Here is an 18,113-nt window from a genome sequence, read left to right on the forward strand (position 1 = left end):
TCTATTGCCAATCCTCCTCATTTTTTTTCCCCCAAAGCCCCAGTAGATGGTTGTATGTCATAGTTGCACATCCTTCTAGTTGCCGTATGGGGGACGCGGCCTCAGCATGGCCGGAGAAGCGGTGCGTTGGTGCGCGCCCGGGACCCGAACCCTGGGCTGCCAGTAGCGGAGAGCGCGCACTTAACCGCTAAGCCACGGGGCCGGCCCCAGACAATCTTTGACTTTTAATTGAAGCATTTAATCCATTTACATTTAATAAAATTACTTATATATTAGGATTTAAATCTGCCATATTATGTGCACATATTCTATGTACTTTCTATTTGTTCTGTATATTCTATTTTCTCTCTTGCCTTGTCTTAAACTTTTTACTTTGATCAACTTTAGATTTATAGAAAAATTGTGAAGATAGTAAAGAGAGTTCCTAAGCCCCACACCCAGTTTCCCATCATTAACATCTTACATTAGTATAGTACATTCGTTACAATTAATAAACCACTACTGATACATTCTTATTAACTAAAGTCCATACTGTATTCAGATTTCTTTGGTTTTTACCTAATATCCTTGTTCTGTTCCAGGATCCCATCCAGGATGCTACATTTAGTTGTCATGTCTCCTTAGGGTTCTCTTGACTGTGACAGTTTTTCAGACTTTCCATGTTTTTGATGACCTTGATAGTTTTGAGTACTGGTTAGGTATTTTGTAGAATGTCCCTCAACTGGGATTTGTCTGGTGTTTTTCTCATGATTAGACCGGGGTTATGAGTTTGGAGGAGGAAGAAAACAGAGGTAAAATGCCATTTGCGTAAACTCACGTCATCTCAAGAGTACATACTGTCAACGTGATTTATCATTGACCTTGATCACCTGGTTGAGGTAGCATTCCTCCACTCTCAAGTCACTCCCTGCCCTGCCCCCTTCCACACTGTACTCTTTGGAAGAAAGACACGTGTAGCCCAGACTTGAGGAGTGGGGAGTTATCCTCCACCTCGAGGGCAGACCATTTACATAAATTGTTTGGAATTTTTCTGCACCAATTTGTCTCTTCTCACCCATTTATTTATTTGTTCAATTACTTATTTGTATCAGTACAGATTCACATTTATTTACACTTTGGGTTATAATCCTATACTACTTTATTTTTTTTGCTCAAATTTTTCCAGCTTTGGTCATTGGGAGCTCTTTCAGTTGGCTCTTCTGTCCCTTTCACATGCCCCATCATTGTGGGTTTTTTTAAATCACTTCCTTACTTTTTGTTTGTTTGTTTTTTGAGGAAGCTTGGCCCTGCACTAACATCTGTTGCCAATCTTCCTCTTTTTCTTTTTTCTCCCCAAAGCCCCAGTACATAGTTGTGTATCATAGTTGTAGAGTTGTAGCCTCAGCATGGCTTGATGAACAGTGAATAGGTCCGTGCCTGGGATCCGAAACGGTGAACCCTGGGCCACCAAAGCAGAATGTGAACACTTAACTGCTACTCCACCGGGCCGGTCCCCACTTCCTTACCTTCTGGCACTACAGGATGCTCCATGCACATCTTGTCTATTTCCTGCCCCAGTCCTAGAACCCAAGAAGACCAGGTTCCTTTTACTGAAGAATGGTATTAGAAACCACTGTCTAGGCACTGGGTGTGCTTGTTGCCACTAGGTGTCATTACTCTTTCCAACACCTTTCATACATTCCTCTCCCAGCCCTGCCCTGTCCTATTGGAGGGTGTGTGTGTGTCTGATATCATGGTCTGGGGATGGGGAATGGAAGAATGCACTCCTTCCCACTCCTAAACCACAAATTATAAATATTCCCATGATCAGTTACCCCTCAACCTTCAATGTTTTATAACACCTGTGGTAACTGAACCCAGTTTCATATTCCTCTAGATCCCACTTTATAAAAACCCTCTAAAACAAAGAAGTTGTCTTCAGCCAGCCTCCTCTCCCCCCAGAAAACAAACACCAAGACACCCTCACAACGAAGACCACGCCATTTATTTACAAAGGCCAGTGTGGGAGTTGGGGGAGGGAAAGCCACACAGACATTCTCTCTGGATTGCTTGGGACCCTTTCCCACTTGGAGAAAATTCTGTTCCTCTTGCCTCCATATTCTCAGCCATGGGTCCTCCAAGCAGCTCAGCTAAGTAGCAGAGAGAGGACGTGATATGAGCCTCCTCTGTGCTCCAATAGAGCAATGTCCAGTTCCAGATCAAAGTCATCATTGCCACCCTCTCCTTTGCTTCCTCAAATAGAACTTTCTGGCCTGGAGGGAAATAATGAAGAACTCAAAGGGCAGGGACTAGGATGCCAAAGGCCAGGGGCTCTTGGGGGTAAGACCCCTCTACTATTCCCTGAAAGCAAGAGGGGAGGGGTGACAAGGGTCACCACCCTGGCAGCTTCAGAAGGGGTACCCACACTACCCTTGGGTTACCCAGCATCCAGAGGCCCACAGGACCTAGCTCTCCGGGCTGTATGTATTCCTGCCCTAGACTGGCCCTTTTGCTTACTTCTCTCTGGTGGGAGAGAGCTCTGAACCAGAGATCAACAAAGAATCCACCCTCCTACTCAATTCACATGCACGTGTATGCTTGCGTGCATGCATGCACCCACCCACCCAACCACACACACCCACTGCTGAGAAAGACCCCAATCCTCTTCATGTCTTTTGAGGGGGGCTCAAATCACTAGCATCTGGGGACACAGGCAGGTCCTGGGTTCATGGAAATGTGTGTGTGAGTGTGTATATAAGCATGTGTTTGAGGAAACAGAGCCAATACGACCCCTTGGAGCCATATCACTTAGCTTCATTGAGCCCCTTTCTTCAACTCAAGTTCCATTAGCATCTCTAAGTCTCCTCTGCCAGGCCTGAGCCTGGACTCTCCTGCCTAAAAGAGCTCTTAGTGCTTCCGCTCCCCAATTGTCAATTCCAACTTCTAAGCCTTTTACTCAGGCTGTTTTCTCCATTCCCTTCTTCCAGAAAAATCTCATTCCCTCCTCCTCTCACCAACCTCCACTGGGCTGGTCCAGCGCTTGTTAATTCCCTGTCCAGAGGGCTGTGTCTCATCTCCCCCTTCAGACAGGGAGAACAGGCATCTTCTTCCCACTGGAAGTTGCAACAGACCCCACGAAAAAGTGCTAAATGAAGTGACCAGAATAGGGGGTGAGAAGGAAAATCATAGCCTGTTTCCCCTGCCTCTCCTTCAGAGCATGAAATTCTAGCATTGGTTAGGTGGAGGTGGGAGGGGATGAGGGGAGAGAAAGAAGGAAGAGAATTACCCAAAGCAAACATAAGACAAGCAAAACCCTAGTGGGACAGATGGAAGACTCTGTTTCAGTAAACCAGATAGCTGTCTCCTCCTTCAACTCTGCACTGCCAGTGAGAAGTTTGAAGATTGCAAAAGGTGGTTTGGGGCATGGAGGTGGGGCCAATCAACAAAACTGAATTGTTTAAACAGCTCTGCTCAAGCAGGACCAGGAGAGAAGATTCTGTAAGAGATGTAGAAGTAAAGCCAAAATTCTCAGACAGAGCTACGGGGTTGGGGCCCATGCCTCTACAGTCACCCTGCTGTCTGGAGAGGATCAGGGAGAAGACAGAAGGGCTGACAAGCTGTAGAGAGTAGGGACTGACAGAGGAACCAAATGCTGGCGTCCAGGGAAGGGAGAGGCAGGAGGCATGGGCCCAGGGGTTAGGAGAGCTGAGAGCCCAGGAGTCTCTCGATAGCTGCGTTGATGTCCCCTCCTGTGGCAATCAGGGCCTGCAGGTTGGCCTCACGATTGATGAAGCCCATGGAGTTGAGCTGCTCCAGCTGCTGCTGAAATCTCACTTCTGGCGTCTGCACCTGGAGGGGACAGGTCTTGTGAAGTGGGCACAGGACCAACCTTGGGGGGGCCTATCTGGATCTGAGAGTTTATAATGGAGAGAAGACCAGTAGGTCTTCTCAAACATCCTCAAAGTCAGCCAGTGGGGCAGGAAGGGATGAGCTGCAAATAAGGGCCAAGGAGCCTGTGTCCCAAGTCACTAAACCACTGTGTAATAATAAGGCGGGGGTATCTTTCTTAAAATTTCAAAGTAACAGGCCTAGATTAGCCTATATTCCTAACTGCTTTCCATCAACACTCTGGAGATGTTAACACGCACTCCAAAAGCCAAATGCTCTGTGGTTGATAAGATGCTTTGATTTGGATAAGATGTCCTGACTGCCTCCAAACCCCTCCTGGCAGTCATCACACAGGTAGCGATAGTAAAGGCCAGAGAAGGGCCCCAGGAAAGAAAGAACCTGTTTAATTTTGTTTAACCAATCAACAAACACAGTTTCACAAATGAGAAGGCTTTTAATTTTTGACACTCCTATAAACATCTCCTAGAATGTTTTCCCAAGGGATGTTTAGAAGCACTAGCCTAGTTCAGGAACGGAAGGCTCAGAGCTGGAAGGAGCCCAGCAATCACAGGCCACCTGGCCGCTGACAGGGGGAAAGTGAGCTCCAGAGAAGGAAAGGACCTGCCAAGGGTCACAGAGCAAGTCAGTCACAGAGGCCCCTGACATGCAGTACAACAACCCTCTCCTGGGCTCCGTGCTGCTCCTCATTAGTCCACAGCATTGAAGCTGGACTGGGCCTTGGCGATCACTTGGTCCAGCTCTCTCAGGGCCGTGCACAGAGTGGGGCACTTACATTTCTGTTGAAAGGCTTTTCCCAGATGAGTCACGGAGGCCAGAGAAAGGTTAAGGGGTTCACCCAAGGCCACCTCTGCTCCTCCCCCAAACCCCTGGCCTTGACTTGTGGCCCAGGGCTCTAGTCACCTCACCTCCCAGAGTCCTCCTCTCCAGTCTCAGAGATGGAGGCTGCTTTAATTATCAAAAGAATCCTTTGATATAAGCAGAAGTGTTATAACATAGTGGCAAAAAGAGTAAATTCTGGAGCCAGCATGCCTTGATTTGAATCTTGGCTCCAGGGGCCAGCCCTGTGGCGTAGCGGTTAAGTGTGCACGCTCTGCTGCTGCCGGCCCGAGTTTGGATCCCAGGCGGGGACCAATGCACCGCTTGTCAGGCCATGCTGTGGCAGGGTCCCATATAAAGTAGAGGAAGATGGGCATGGATGTTAGCCCAGGGCAAGTCTTCCTCAGCAAAAAGAGGAGGATTGGCATGGATGTTAGCTCAGAGCTGATCTTCCTCACCAAAAAAAAAAAAAGAATCTTGGCTCCACAACTTACTAGCTATGTGTCTCTGAGCAAGCCACTTAACCTCTCTGGACCTCAGTTTTTCCCTTTTGTAACAAAGAAAAAATAACAATAGCTTCCTCACAAAGCTGTTGTGAGGAATAAAGCATAATGAGCTCTCACACAGAAGGCATATAGAAGAGTACCCAGCACCTGGTAAATGCTATTTCTATTCTCATCTCCATTTTACAGCTGTGGAAACTGAACTTCGGGAAGGTTGGTAACTTGCCCAAGGCTAGAGAGTGGCAGACCAGATCTAATGCCAGGTCGGGCTGACGCCAAAGCCTGCTCTGCTGTCTCCATTCTATTGCCATCCTTAACACCACCAGGATGCAAGTGGGGGTCCCACTGCCAGCCCTGCTGCCCCATGTACCTGTGAGTTTCCACTTCCAGCCAAAAGCTGGATCATCTGTTGCATGAGCTGCTGCTGAGCACTGGAAGCCCCTGTTGGAGAAGACGTGGTTGGTGGGGCTGGCGAGGAGGTGGGGGCCTCGGGTGCAGAGCCGGCGTTGCTGCCTGCCGAGGGTGCTGGGGTCCGGGACATCCCAAAGGAGCCAAGGCTGCAGGCAGGAGAGACCAAGAGGTAGGAGATGGCCTCTGAGAAAGGGATGGGAATGTGAGATCCGGAAGGAAAAGCGGTTGGAGGACACAGGAAAACAGACCCTCAGAGACACAATGGCTGCTCAGACAGTGGCAGAGGGAGGTCAAAGGGGAGGAAGAGCCAGAACCTTGCTGCCCACTTGTCCCCAACCCTCACCTGGGTACCAGCCCGGGGGCCTCGGTCTGCAAGGTCTGCAGTCCCTGCTGGATCTGCAGCAGCGCCTGCATGGCGCGGGGATTGGTAAGGATGGAGAGCGACTCCGGGTTCTGCATCTGGTGGGAAACGAGCAGAGAAAGGCACCCGGAGGTGGCAGGACACGAGAGGCAGCCTAAATCCTGAGTCCAGAGCCGAGTTCTGCCCCCTCCCTTAAGTTCCACCCATTGGGCTTCAGGGTCCACCTGCTGCCCTCAACCTCCACCCCGCACTCACCTGCTGCAGGAAGACCGGGAGCTGCAGGCGGAGCTGCTCCTGCAGCTGGGGGTTCCCCGCGAAGAGCGGCACGTTCACCATCATCTGCCAGGGTGAAGGGAGTAGGGGGAGGCCTGGGCCTACCCACCCTAAGAATTCCCCTACAGCCTCAGTCTCCCTCAGCACCCCTACCACTGTAGGAAATCTGGCCAGCTTTTCCAAAGTATCCTGAAGGCCTAGGTGGGACAGCGAGAGGAAACAGAACTACACTCTGGGCAGTGATGAGTTTCAGGAGCCAGGCTGCTCAGCCCTGGTCTGAAGAAGATGATAGCTAACATTTCCGAGTACACAGTGCTTACTATGTGCCATGCCACGTTCTTGCACTTTGTATGTATTAACTCATTTAACCCTCACAACTCTATGAGGCAGGAACTACTGTTATCACCACTTTACAGATGAGGAACTGGGAGGTTAAAGAACTTGCTTAGCTTTCACAGCTAGGAAGTGGCAGAGCGTGAAAGCTAGGAAGCGGCAGAGTTGGAGACACAAACCCAGGCAGTCTGGCTCCAGAGTGCTTTGACCACAAGTAACTGCCCCCAACATTTCCCCTTGTGCCAGTTCCATACCTGAGCAGCAAAGTCGGGGTTCTGTGCGAGCGTCTGCATCATGCTCCGCATGTAGGGGGCTGAGATTACGTTCTGCATCAGCTGGGGGTTCTCAGAGATCTGCTGGAGGAGGGCCTGCATTTCCGGGCTGTTGAACATCCCTAGGACAAGGAGGAAAAAACGAACACAACAGGAGAAAAGGGGTCCAGATGGTAACCAGCTGCCTCACTTCAATCTACCTTACTTCAGACCCTGAGAGGTGACAAAACTCAGAAAGACAACAGTAAAATGGGCCCTCACATACTGGGGTGTGGGTCCATGTCTCTCCTGACTCCAAGGCCATCTCGCTCTGCCTTGGCCTGGCCCCTTTCCCATCTACTCTGCTAAGGACAAGCCAGTTGGAAACTGGGTCTGATTCATGCCCCTCTGGACTGTTTCAGCCACAAGCTCAGATAATGTCAGAGTTGGAAAGGATTTGACTAAAGATCACCTAGATCAATAGTTTTCAAACTTGTCTTAGCTGCAGAGACCGTTTCCTCAAACCAAATCTCACTCAGAAAGCAAGTATGTCAATGGTCTGGTTGGAGCTGGGGTAGGAAGACTGGAACCTCTCCTATTTGGTCCTCCCTCATCCTGGAGATGGTCCAGACCCCCCAGGACTCAGGAGCACAATTTTAAAACCATGGATCAGCTTCAAGTCCCTTATTTTATAAATAAGGGAACTGAAGCACATAGAGGGGAAGGGACTGTCCCAATCAAGGTGTCCCCCAGAGTTCAGAGAAATCAGGGCATCTACCAATGACATCCCCAGGGTCACCTATATAGTCATAGTCCAGATAAATGGGGCATCCCCCAGGGTTATGCAGTGCATAGTCTGCACTTCTGTACACGGCAGCTCTGCACATCCTTCTCCCCCAGCCTCACATCTGCCTGTCCCCAGGTCTGCCCTGATTCCTTTCCCACACCACCCTCCCCAGTCTGACCCATTTATACTGGATAGTACCAGCAGTGCTGAAAGAGCTTAGGAGGTGGGGCCTGGTTGATTCATGAGCCATTACTTAGGTCACTGTCAGGGACATCAGGACATGGCCAGACCAACTCTCACCCCCTAGAGGTGGAGCCACTACCCCAGGCTGCAGAGCCCCCTCTGTGGCTTCAATTACATTCTCACCTCTGTCTTCAATATTCTGGAGCTGTGTGAACCCCATTCAGTCCTGGGGCAGAGGGACTGCCCTGGTGACCCCACTAAGCTCCTTCCACCCTAGGACATACCTGACCCCAGGCTAGCCGCATTGATCCCAAAGGGGTTCGAGACTGTCGGGTGCACCTGGCTGGTCCCCGATCCTCCGGTGCCCTCCCCACCGGACCCGGGGGCCTGGGAGGTGGGGGGCGAGGGGCTCCAGGGGTTAGGGAGGGGCTCTCGATTCTCAGTCCGCAGAGGCTGGGAGGACGAGCTGTCGGAGTTCCCGGCCAGGGAAGAGAAGGGATTGTTGCCAAACTGGGAGGAGGGAAAGGTTTTGGGTTAAGGACTGAAACAAATCAGGGACAAGGGCTAGGCCCTTTCTTTCCTCTCACCTAATAGCCTCCCCTTCCCCAGGAAAGGGAGAGAGACCTAAGACCCTGGAGGGGAGAGGGAGCTAGGACCTTGGAGGGGAGAGGGAGCTAAGACCCCGGAGGGGAGAGGGAGCTAAGACCTTGGAGGTCCTCAGCTCAATTTGTGGCCCCACAATGGGCAGCTCCACTCTCATCCTTCAGGGTGGCAACTGGTTGATGCTAATGACTAGATAACTGAACCCCTCAGATAATTGGAAACTTCCCATCTCCCTTGGTGCTTCTAAGTATTTGGTCTCTAGTTTCCTGTGCCCCATAGTACTTTACACCAACTTTCCCAGTGTGTAGCGAGGTATTCGTTTTCCTCAGCTCTTAAGGGGCAGAGACAATGTCTGGTTCACCTTTGTATCCCTCCCCTTCCCTCCTGCCCCTGACACTAGTAGGTGCTCAATAAGTAATGGCTGGCTTGATGGGAGCTGGCTCTGTACTTCAACCTTCATCTGCCTCTAGCTTCCCGCTTTCCAGCCACCTGGGTCCAATACTAACTCCCCAGAACCCTCTCCCTCACTCCCCAGGTCCCCTAAGTGGCATTCTGTCCATCCAGGCACACCAATGGAGCCCCTTAGTGGAGCACATCTCTGGCTGAGCACGCCCTCCCTGGGTCTTCTCCTCCTTCTCCTCTCTCCCCCTAGCCTATCTCCTCGTACTGGCTGCTTCAGCTAAGCAGTCCCCCTCAGCACCAGGCCCCCCACTGTGTCACCGAGCATTGTCTCAGGGTCCGCACCCCATCATATGGTGTGCTGCCCAAGGTGGCACCTGAACCTCCTTCCTCTGGACCCGCCAGCATCCAGGAAAGAGCTCTGTCCAAGGGGCGCTTGCTGATGGAGTCCCAGACCCTATTTCCCTAACTTAGCCTCCTTCCCCTGAGTTCCTAGGCAGTCTTGACCTAAGCAGGAGGTAGCTGAGTAGCCTCAGCCCCTCCCCACCATGGGGTTTCATATCCAGTCACTTTTCCTGTTTATTCAAAGCAGGTCATGGGGACCTGGGCTGACCAAGGACTCTCCTGCTCTGAGCTGTGGTTCCTTTGCCTTACCAGATGCCTGTTCAGATAACAGGGCTTGCAGGCCAGGATTCATGCACCACAGTTTCAGTCTTTCACCCTGTTTCAGATTTCCTGTTCTCATATCTTGCCTTGCACCCAACCCCATCTAGTTCTGGGTCTTACTTCGTTCTCCCCGGTGCACCCTAAGGACTGAATCGCTTTTCCTCAACTCCCCATAGGTATACCAGCTGCCATTTACTGAGCACCTACTGTGTGCCTGACACATTTATTCTCATGTTTACAATATCCCTCTAATACACCAGTTCTCAAAGTGTGGTCCTAGGACTCCTGCAAGGTTTAAAACTCTTTTTATAATTCTAAGATGTTGTTTGCCTTTTTCTCTCATTCTCGCATGAGTATTCAGTGGAGTTTTCCAAAGGCTACATAACGTGTGACACTGCAACGAACTTAATGCAGAAGCAGATCTGAGAATCCTGCTGTCTTGTAGTAAGCCAGACATTAAAGAGATCTGCAAAAATATAAAACAAGGCCATTTTTTCCTCTAAAGTTTTGTTCTGGAAAATAAAGTTATTTTTCAAAAGAATACGCTATTTATGTTCACGTGTAATGGATTTATTATTTTTAAATGAATTAATAAATACTTTTTTAAATTTCTGTTTTAATTTCAGATGCAGTGAATATCGATAGATCTAACCACAAAAACTTCCTCTTTAGGATCCTCAGTAATTTTTAAGGGTATAAAGGGATCTTGAGACCAAGATGATCAAGAACCACTGCTATAATATATTGTCTCCATTTTGAAAATGAGGAAGCTAAGACTTAGAGAGGTTAAGCAACGCGCTTAAAATCACACCACTAAAATATAGTGGAACAGATATTTGAACCCAGGTTTGCTGATGCCAAATGCTATGTTCTTTTAGCTAAACCAGTGGTTCTCACACCTTCGTGTGCATCAGAATTACCTGGAGCACTTTTTATAAGCCTTTCTCAACTACTTGATTTTTTTTTAACCAAGTGCATGCATTAGTTTGATATACATTTTTATTTATTTTATTATTTTTTTTTTTGTGAGGAGATCAGCCCTGTGCTAACATCCGCCAATCCTCCTCTTTTTTTTTTTTGCCGAGGAAGACGGCCCTGGGCTAACATCCGTGCCCATCCTCCTCCACTTTATATGTGACGCCGCCACAGCATGGCTTGCCAAAGCAGTGCGTCGGTGCGCGCCCGGGATCCGAACCAGCGAACCCCGGGCCACCGCAGCGGAGCGCGCGCACCCAACCGCTTGCGCCACCGGGCCGGCCCCTGATATACATTTTTAATTAAATACCTGAATAAAATAAAATTTAAAATAAACAAATAAATTCCTTTAAAAATTCATAGTTGATCCCTACGAGCACTGTCTAAAATCTGAAAGAGCAATGCCAAGAATAACCAAGATGATGCTGAAGAATAAGGCGGGGGATTCACTCTACCAGATGCCCAGACTTAATTAGGATAAGGTGGTATCATCGCAGGGACAGACAAACACACCAGTGGGACTGAGTAGAGTCAGCAAGACACACTCATTTGGGGAGACCTGGTGTAGGACAGAGACGGCACAAACAAGGAATCCATTGGGATAACACAGGTCACTCAGAATATGGCGCTTTTTCCTTTCCACAGGAAAAAGCCATGCAAGAGCCCACCCTCCCACCTGGGCGCTGGTTAGGGGGCTGTGCTCAGTTTGTGATAATCCATCAAGCTGTACATTTCTGATATGTGCACCTTTCTGTCGCTATATTATTCTTCAATAAAACATTTAAAAAATGTTTTTAAAAAGCAATTTAAAAATCATATGAACAGCATACCACTTCTAAATGTTGAAAAATATGCAGAACAATACTATAGATTATTTATGGGTACATACATAGGTAATAAAAGGATCAAAATGGTAGTTAGCTAGGAGAAGTAGAGAACCTAGGTAGCTCAGGGTGGTAGTTAGCTCTGGAGAGGGAGAAGGGTATAAGGTGGAGGAGGGGTACGTGAAGGCTGCAATTCTATCCGTAGTGTCTCATTTGCAAATATTAAATATGTTTAGGAAAAAAACCAAAATACTAACAATATTCGTCACTTCTGGGATAGAAAAGAGGTGGCTGGGAGACAAAAATAGAAGGATCCATTTTGTATACCTTTCCATTCTTTTTAATACCCTTTTTGTTTGTTTGTTTTTTTGTTGTTGTTTTTTGTGAGGAAGAGCAGCCCTGAGCTAACATCCAATGCCAATCCTCCTCTTTTTGCTGAGGAAGATTGGCCCAGGGCTAACATCTGTGCCCATCTTCCTCTGCTTTATATGGGAGGTCGCCACAGCATGGTTTGACAAACGGTGCACTGGTGCGCGCCAGGGATCCGAGCCTGCAAACCCTGGGCGGCCAAAGCGGAGCACGTGCACTTAACCACTGCGCCACCCGGCCGGCCCCAATACCCTTTTGTTTATTTGTGTACCTTTTGAATTTTGAAATATGTAAATATATAACATATTTAATGTAAATTAAACTTTAAAAAAGAACTTAAACTTTAAAATTAAACTTTAAAATTAAATTAAACTTTAAAAAAGGCACTGAATGGCAACATGTTAGGGCAACATGGGTACAAGAGAATGCTCTATTTTTATCTATACTTTTTGTCTATTTGGAAAGAATTCATAAAGCATTTTTAAAAGTGCATATTCCCAGAGCCTGATTCCAGGGATTGATTCAATAAGTAGCTCAAAGGTGAGGACGAGGAATCTCATTATTAACAACCTCCCCAGGTGATTCTGATGCAGGTGATCCATGGGCCACACTTGAGACACACTGTGCTAGGCTCGGCTGTTTGACCCCAGATCTGCCTCACAACCTTTGAGCCCCTGGTGCAAGAAATCTGTCAGAACAACAGTCAAATTCCTTGGACACTACACCTCGCCCACTTCCCTGAGGAACTCTGCCGTCTTTTGCCCTAGTGCCTCAGTCCCATGCCAAGTTGGACCATCCCTGGCTATGCACTGTGAGAATTGCTCTCAAGCCAAGGTCTTCCCTTAGGGGGCTGGGGAAGGAAAGAGGAGCGGACAGCACCCCAGGCTTGCCTGGGTCTGGGGGAAGGGAATCCCGAGCCCAGACAGCCCTCCCACTGCCCCCATCCCTGGCCCCACCTGTTCCCGGGCAGCACTGAACATGGGCTCCTGGATGTCTGTGTACATGCGGCGGAGGGCATTATACCCTCCGGGGATGCTCTCCAGGTTGCTCAGGGCCCGGTCCTGGTTCCGCATCATCTCCTGCATCATGGCTGGATTCCGAGCAAGCTCCATTGTCTAGTGGAGAAGGGAGAGAGACAGAATGGGCCCTGGAACCAGGGGAGCACCAAGCTTGGAAATGCGTGGGCCCTGAGGAAGGGGTCTGCATCAGGACCAGGGCCCAGGGCCCAGGAACTGCCCCACAGTGGCAGGGAGTAGGTTGAACTGGGCTTCCTTTCTCTACTGTCCCTCATCTTGGCTCCAACCCTGCGTCCTTGTGGGTATTCTGGTTGGCTTTTTCTAGTGGAGAACAATGATCCCAGATGGGGTGAGGGCAGAAGCTTCGCTCCCTCAGGTTCAGGGGGTCCTCAGAAGTGTCAGGGAGCACAAGGAAATTGAGTAAGAAAAGACACAAAAAAGGGGAGGAGGCAGAAGAGAAAATTAACATCTACAAACTACATATACTACACACAGGCACTGGACTAAGCAATTTACAGAATTCAAGTCATTTAATCCCCATAACAACCATCCCCAGGAGGTATTTCTGTCACTACTCTGCAGATGAGAAAATAAGCTCAGAGACTCACAGCCTGGGGGACACACAGCCAGTTAGTGGAGGAGCCAGGTTTCAAGGCCAGGTTGGTCTGTCTGATCAAGGCCATACTGTGGAGCCTGGTAAATGACCACAGTCGGGGAGGGAAAGGATTCAAGCTGGGACAATGCTACTGACACTCTCAACACCGCCCCCCAGGTCTTGGCCTGACTGAATCTTGAGAAACAGTGAGGATGGGGGCTTTCTTTTTGGAGCTAATGGCTCACTCTCAATTAGGGGTGGCCTGTGTCAACTCCAGGGGACAGACAGCAGTGCATGATAGAAAAAATGGGCACAGCTACTTCTTGTCCTCATGCAACCTGGAATGCTTCCCCTGTCCTTCTTCCCAAATTTGCTCCACACTTCCCTCTTCTAAGACACCTTTACGTCTAAGACAAGACTCTGATCTCTTATCCCGATTCATTCACTCAATAAGTTTTTTTTTTCTTTTGTGAGGAAGATCAGCCCTGAGCTAACATCCATGCCAATCCTCCTCTTTTTTCTTTTTTTTTTTTGCTCAGGTAGACTGGCCCTGAGCTAACATCCATGCCCATCTTCCTTCCTTTATGTGGGACGCCACCACAGCATGGCCTGACAAGCGGTGCGTCGGTGCGCGCCCAGGATTCGAACCCGGGCTGCCGGCAGCGGAGCGGGCGCACTTAGCCACTATGCCATGGGGCCGGCCCCTTGATAAGTATTTACTGAGTGACAGCTATGTACCAGGCACTGTTCTAGACAGTAAACAAAACACTTGCAAATCCTTGTTCTTACGGAACTTATCTTCTAGTAAATCCAGCATTAGCTCTACTGAGACTGTCTATCCTTGTCTCCCCGTGGATTGGGCCGAGACGGAGCTCCCAAAGACCAACACAGAACTGCGTCCCCTGGGTCTCCCTCACCCACCCAGCCCTGCCCAGCCACAATGCTCCCCGAACATCCTACTGTCTTTTACTCCCAAGCCTTTGTACTTGTTGTCCCTCGGCCCTGAACACTCTTCTCTTTTTCTTCCTCTGGCTCATTCTTCCTTCTTTGGGTCTCAGCTTGGGTGACACTTCCTCTAGGAGGCCTCCTCTGAGCCCCAGGGTCGAGTCAGGGGCCCTTTTCTGTGCTCCTAGGGGATGCTGTGACTATCTCTATGATAGCACCAATCCTGCTGTATTATAATTGCCTGCTTACTTGTCCCACTTCCCTTTGAGACCATAAGTTCCTGGAAAGCTAGGCCTGTGTCTTTCCATCACTGTACCCCCAGTGTGCAAAACACAGCTGCTGAATGACTGAATGAACAGTTCAAGTTAGGACAAGGTGGGAAAATGCTAGGCAGGGCAAGGCTGGGTGCCAGGTGTCCTCCACCACCCACCCCTCCAACCTTCTCTCAGACCCACCTGCCTCATGAGCTCGGGGTTGTTGAGCATGTGGCTGATCTCGGGGTTCCGCTCCATCAGCTGCTGCATCTGGGGGTTGGCCATGATCATGTGACGCATCAGGTCGGGGTTAGACATCATGTCCTGGACCAGGGGGTTCTCCATGATCTGTGACAGCATCTCGGGATTGGACATGAGCTGCCTCTGCATCTGCTGCTGCAGTTCCATGAAGTTGGCAGAGCCCAGGCCCAGGCTGCCCAGGCCCAGGATGCCCCCAAAGCCAGCTGTGGGGAGGGGGCAGCGTCACAGTCTGCTGCAAGAGCCCTTCCCCCACCTGGCCAGAGCCACTGAATTCAGGTCTCTGGGACAGGCCCCCTCTGCTTCTCACATCATTCCCACAGCCCCAGGCCTGATCCACTGCTGGAAAGAGATGTTAGCCTACTAGACTGAGAGCTCTTTGATGGCAGAGACTGAGAGCCGGGCAGAGTATTGAGCACAGAGAGGGCACCAGTGATGGCCTGTTGAATGAGTAAATAAATATTCCCCAACTGGCTACGGTTGGACCCACTTTTTCCCCAAACTCCAATATCCTCACCCAAGGTTCCCCACATCCCCAGCCCCATTTCTCCCTTCACTCTCAACATTTAGCCATGCTCCTCTCCTCAGTGAAGCACTCACAGACTGGTTTCCTCCCCTACTTGGCTCAAATACCAATATCTGGAATTCTATGTCCAGGGGTCTCCTATCCCCACCAGACCAGGAACAAGGACCATGTTTTTGGCTCCTCTTGGCTCTCTCCCACTCCCCAGCCCAAAACAGGACTGTGCCCTCCTCCCTAAGGGCTTACAGAGTATGGATGCAGTAGCACTGGGAGGTCCCTCCCCAGCCCCTGGGGAGGGACCCCCCCCACTGCTCCTCCGGCTTCCACTGCCAGCATCTGAAGTGGCACTGCCAGAGGTGGAGGGCTGGGCAGGGGTGGCGGGTGAAGCAGGCGTGGTGGAGGGTGCTGAGGCAGGGTCTGGAGTGGAGGGGGAAGAAGCAGTGGCAGCAGCTGGATCTTGAGCCCTGAGGACAGAGAAAGACAAGTCCTAGGTGAAGTGATCACAAGAAGAGAGAAGACAACAATCTAGAGTTTGCTGGGCAGCTACTGCCCTGACCTAAGCCACCTCCTCTGCAACCCTGAGGCGGGGGTGGGGTGATGCCAGGGACACAGTCAGTGAATCAGACAGAGGGAGGGAGGGAGAAGTTAGTATCTTCTGTCTTCAGGGCATTCTGGGAGAGGTACGTCAGGTTCCTTCCCCTGGAGGGAGACCACAGGGCTGTCCAGCAATCCATCCAAAAGCCACCTTCATAGGCCAGTGGCATAGGCCCTCTAGGTACAGTTGAGTGACAGGTGAGAAAGTATCAGATGGGGAAAAGAAGCCCAATCAGAAGTTGGACCTGCTCCTCTCCTGAACTTACTTCTGAGGGGTTTTGATGACCAGATGGACAGTGAGCCCATCTTTGATCCCATGCTGGTTCAGTGTGTCCCCATCCTTGAGGATCTTGCCTGCGAAGATCAGGACCAGCTGATCCTGCTGAGCCTTAAACCTCCTGGAGATTTCCTCTTTGAACTGTGATCAAGAGGCAGAGATCACTATGGAGGATGCCTGGGCTCCACCCACCAGTCACCCTGCCTCTTCTTCAAAAGCCTCTGGGGCCAGCCCGGTGGCTTAGCGGTTAAGTGTGCGCACTCCGCTGCTGGCGGCTGGGGTTCGGATCCCGGCTGGGGTTCGGATCCCGGGCGTGCACCGACCCACCGCTTATCTGGCCATGCTGAGGCCACGTCCCACATACAGCAACTAGAAGGATGTGCAGCTATGACATACAACTATCTACTGGGGCTTTGGGGGAAAAATAAATAAATAAAATTATAAAACAAAACAAAACAAAAGCCTCTGCATGCCCTTGCTCCCAACGCTAGTCCTGGGAAGTCCCTTCTGCAGTCCCAACTCCATCCCTCCAGCTGCAATAAGCAGCTCCTTTGTTAACCATGGAGATGGACCAGTGAGAGGCTCCCCTCTCAGCTCTACCCCAGGGCCTCTCACCCTAGAAAGCTCTTGCTGCTATCTGCCACTCTCTCCTCAGTCCCTCCACCAGTCCCCTGTGAGGGTACTGCCTTGGGCAGCTCTCTGCATCCCAGTTCCTTCAACAGCCTTGGACCCACACCTTGTCTCCCTTCAGCATTCTCTTCTCAGACTCCAAATTTCTCTCCTCCTTTTATTTGCAGCGTTCTTGTAACAACTACAACAAATAGATCACTAACTATTCACGAGTTAAGAGTCTAAGTCCCATGAAATACATATTAATTATTATCTCCATTTTAAAGATGAGAAAACTGAGGATCAGAGGAGTTAGGTAACTTGCCCCGGGGAGAATGAAACTCAGGTCTTGATGCCAAATCCTAGGCTCTTAACGAAACACACTGCCTCTCAATTAGAGCTGATTACAAATTCAGTTTTGCAGGGAAAAGTATTTAAATTCTGGACTGTAGTCATTTTCTAAAGGTGGGGGCAGCGATGGCACAAAAGACTGGCTTGGGGAGAGTTAGACTCCCCAAATCTATCAGCCCCTCCTAAAACAAAACAAAACATACACTCTAAGTAAAAACAGTGCACTTGCTGAGCAAAGGGAGCTTCCAGATCCCTCCCTTCCAACCAGATGGCCTATCTCAAGCCCCGCCTATGTGAAATTCTGGAGAAGCCACAGGGGGGTGGAACACAGGCAATATTCCCTCATTCACTCATTCAACATATTTTTATTGAGCACCTACTGCACACTGTAAATCCCAGAGGGGCTTAGAACCAAATGTAACCACCTTGATTGGAAAGAGTAGGAAGGATCTGGGCAGAGGGAATCCGCCCCCCGCCGCCCAGGCGTCAGAGAAGGCAGGGGCGTTCTCTGGGGCACACAGTAGGCGCCCGGAGCTCTCCGCCGGCGCCCCTCGCCCGGCCCCAACTCTGCCTCGGTGCCTCGAACCCCGACCAGTAACCGGGACGCACACTACCCTCAAACCCAGGGTCCTTCCCCCTTCCCCGTGCAAGGTGTCTCCTCCCCACACTCCACCACGCCCCCAGCCCAGGCCACAAGGCAAACCCCGGCCTCCCTTCCCCAACACGCGCCACGCTCCCCCAGATTACCCTCGCAGGACGCCCTCAACCCTCCTCTGCTTCCCTCCCGCTCCTCCGAGCGCCTGCTGGGCCCCCGCCCTCCTCTCCCTGGCCCTCCGGTACACCCGACCGTCTCTAAGCCACCCCCTCTCTTCGCAGACCCCTCCTTCGCGCTCCCCTCACCCCCCCGCCACCCTTATTACCTCCTTGACCGAGGCTCGATCGCAGATCACAATTTCCTCCTTGTCTTTGGGGGTCTTGACGGTGACCCGAATGGGGGGCCTCGTCTCGGCCCCGCTCGGCTCCGCCATGCCGCCGCCGCCACCCGGCCG

General features: G+C 50.5%; 1 protein-coding gene across 3 annotated transcripts; it reads right to left on the bottom strand.

Moving 5' to 3' along the window:
* Positions 1-615: 615 nt before the first annotated feature.
* Positions 616-18,111, bottom strand: UBQLN4 (ubiquilin 4). Of its 3 annotated transcripts, none has more exons than XM_058539422.1 (11): positions 17,985-18,111; positions 16,094-16,245; positions 15,480-15,697; positions 14,654-14,916; positions 12,599-12,757; positions 8,091-8,316; positions 6,840-6,979; positions 6,235-6,318; positions 5,962-6,077; positions 5,578-5,764; positions 616-1,559 (listed from the first exon to the last, which is right to left on the bottom strand). In XM_058539422.1, exons 1-11 carry the CDS (start codon positions 18,090-18,092, stop codon positions 1,542-1,544), a joined length of 1,671 nt encoding a protein of 556 aa, XP_058395405.1. In that variant the 5' UTR covers positions 18,093-18,111; the 3' UTR covers positions 616-1,541. The 3 variants fall into 3 exon arrangements, with proteins under 3 accessions (XP_058395405.1, XP_058395403.1, XP_058395404.1); XM_058539420.1 differs by lacking the exon at positions 616-1,559 and adding an exon at positions 1,963-3,828; XM_058539421.1 differs by lacking the exon at positions 616-1,559 and adding an exon at positions 3,858-4,488.
* Positions 18,112-18,113: the final 2 nt, after the last annotated feature.

This window comes from Diceros bicornis, chromosome 4, assembly GCF_020826845.1.
Source record: "Diceros bicornis minor isolate mBicDic1 chromosome 4, mDicBic1.mat.cur, whole genome shotgun sequence".
In the NCBI taxonomy this organism is placed as follows: Eukaryota; Metazoa; Chordata; class Mammalia; order Perissodactyla; family Rhinocerotidae; genus Diceros; species Diceros bicornis.

Coding starts and splice junctions, on each gene's coding strand:
- UBQLN4 (XM_058539420.1), bottom strand. CDS start 18,092: ATGGCGGAGCCGAGCGGGGCCGAGACGAGGCCCCCCATTCGGGTCACC. Junction 16,246..17,984: donor ATCGAGCCTCGGTCAAGGAG/GTAATAAGGGTG, acceptor TCTTGATCACAG/TTCAAAGAGGAAATCTCCAG. Junction 12,758..14,653: donor ACCCCGAGCTCATGAGGCAG/GTGGGTCTGAGA, acceptor CTTCTCCACTAG/ACAATGGAGCTTGCTCGGAA.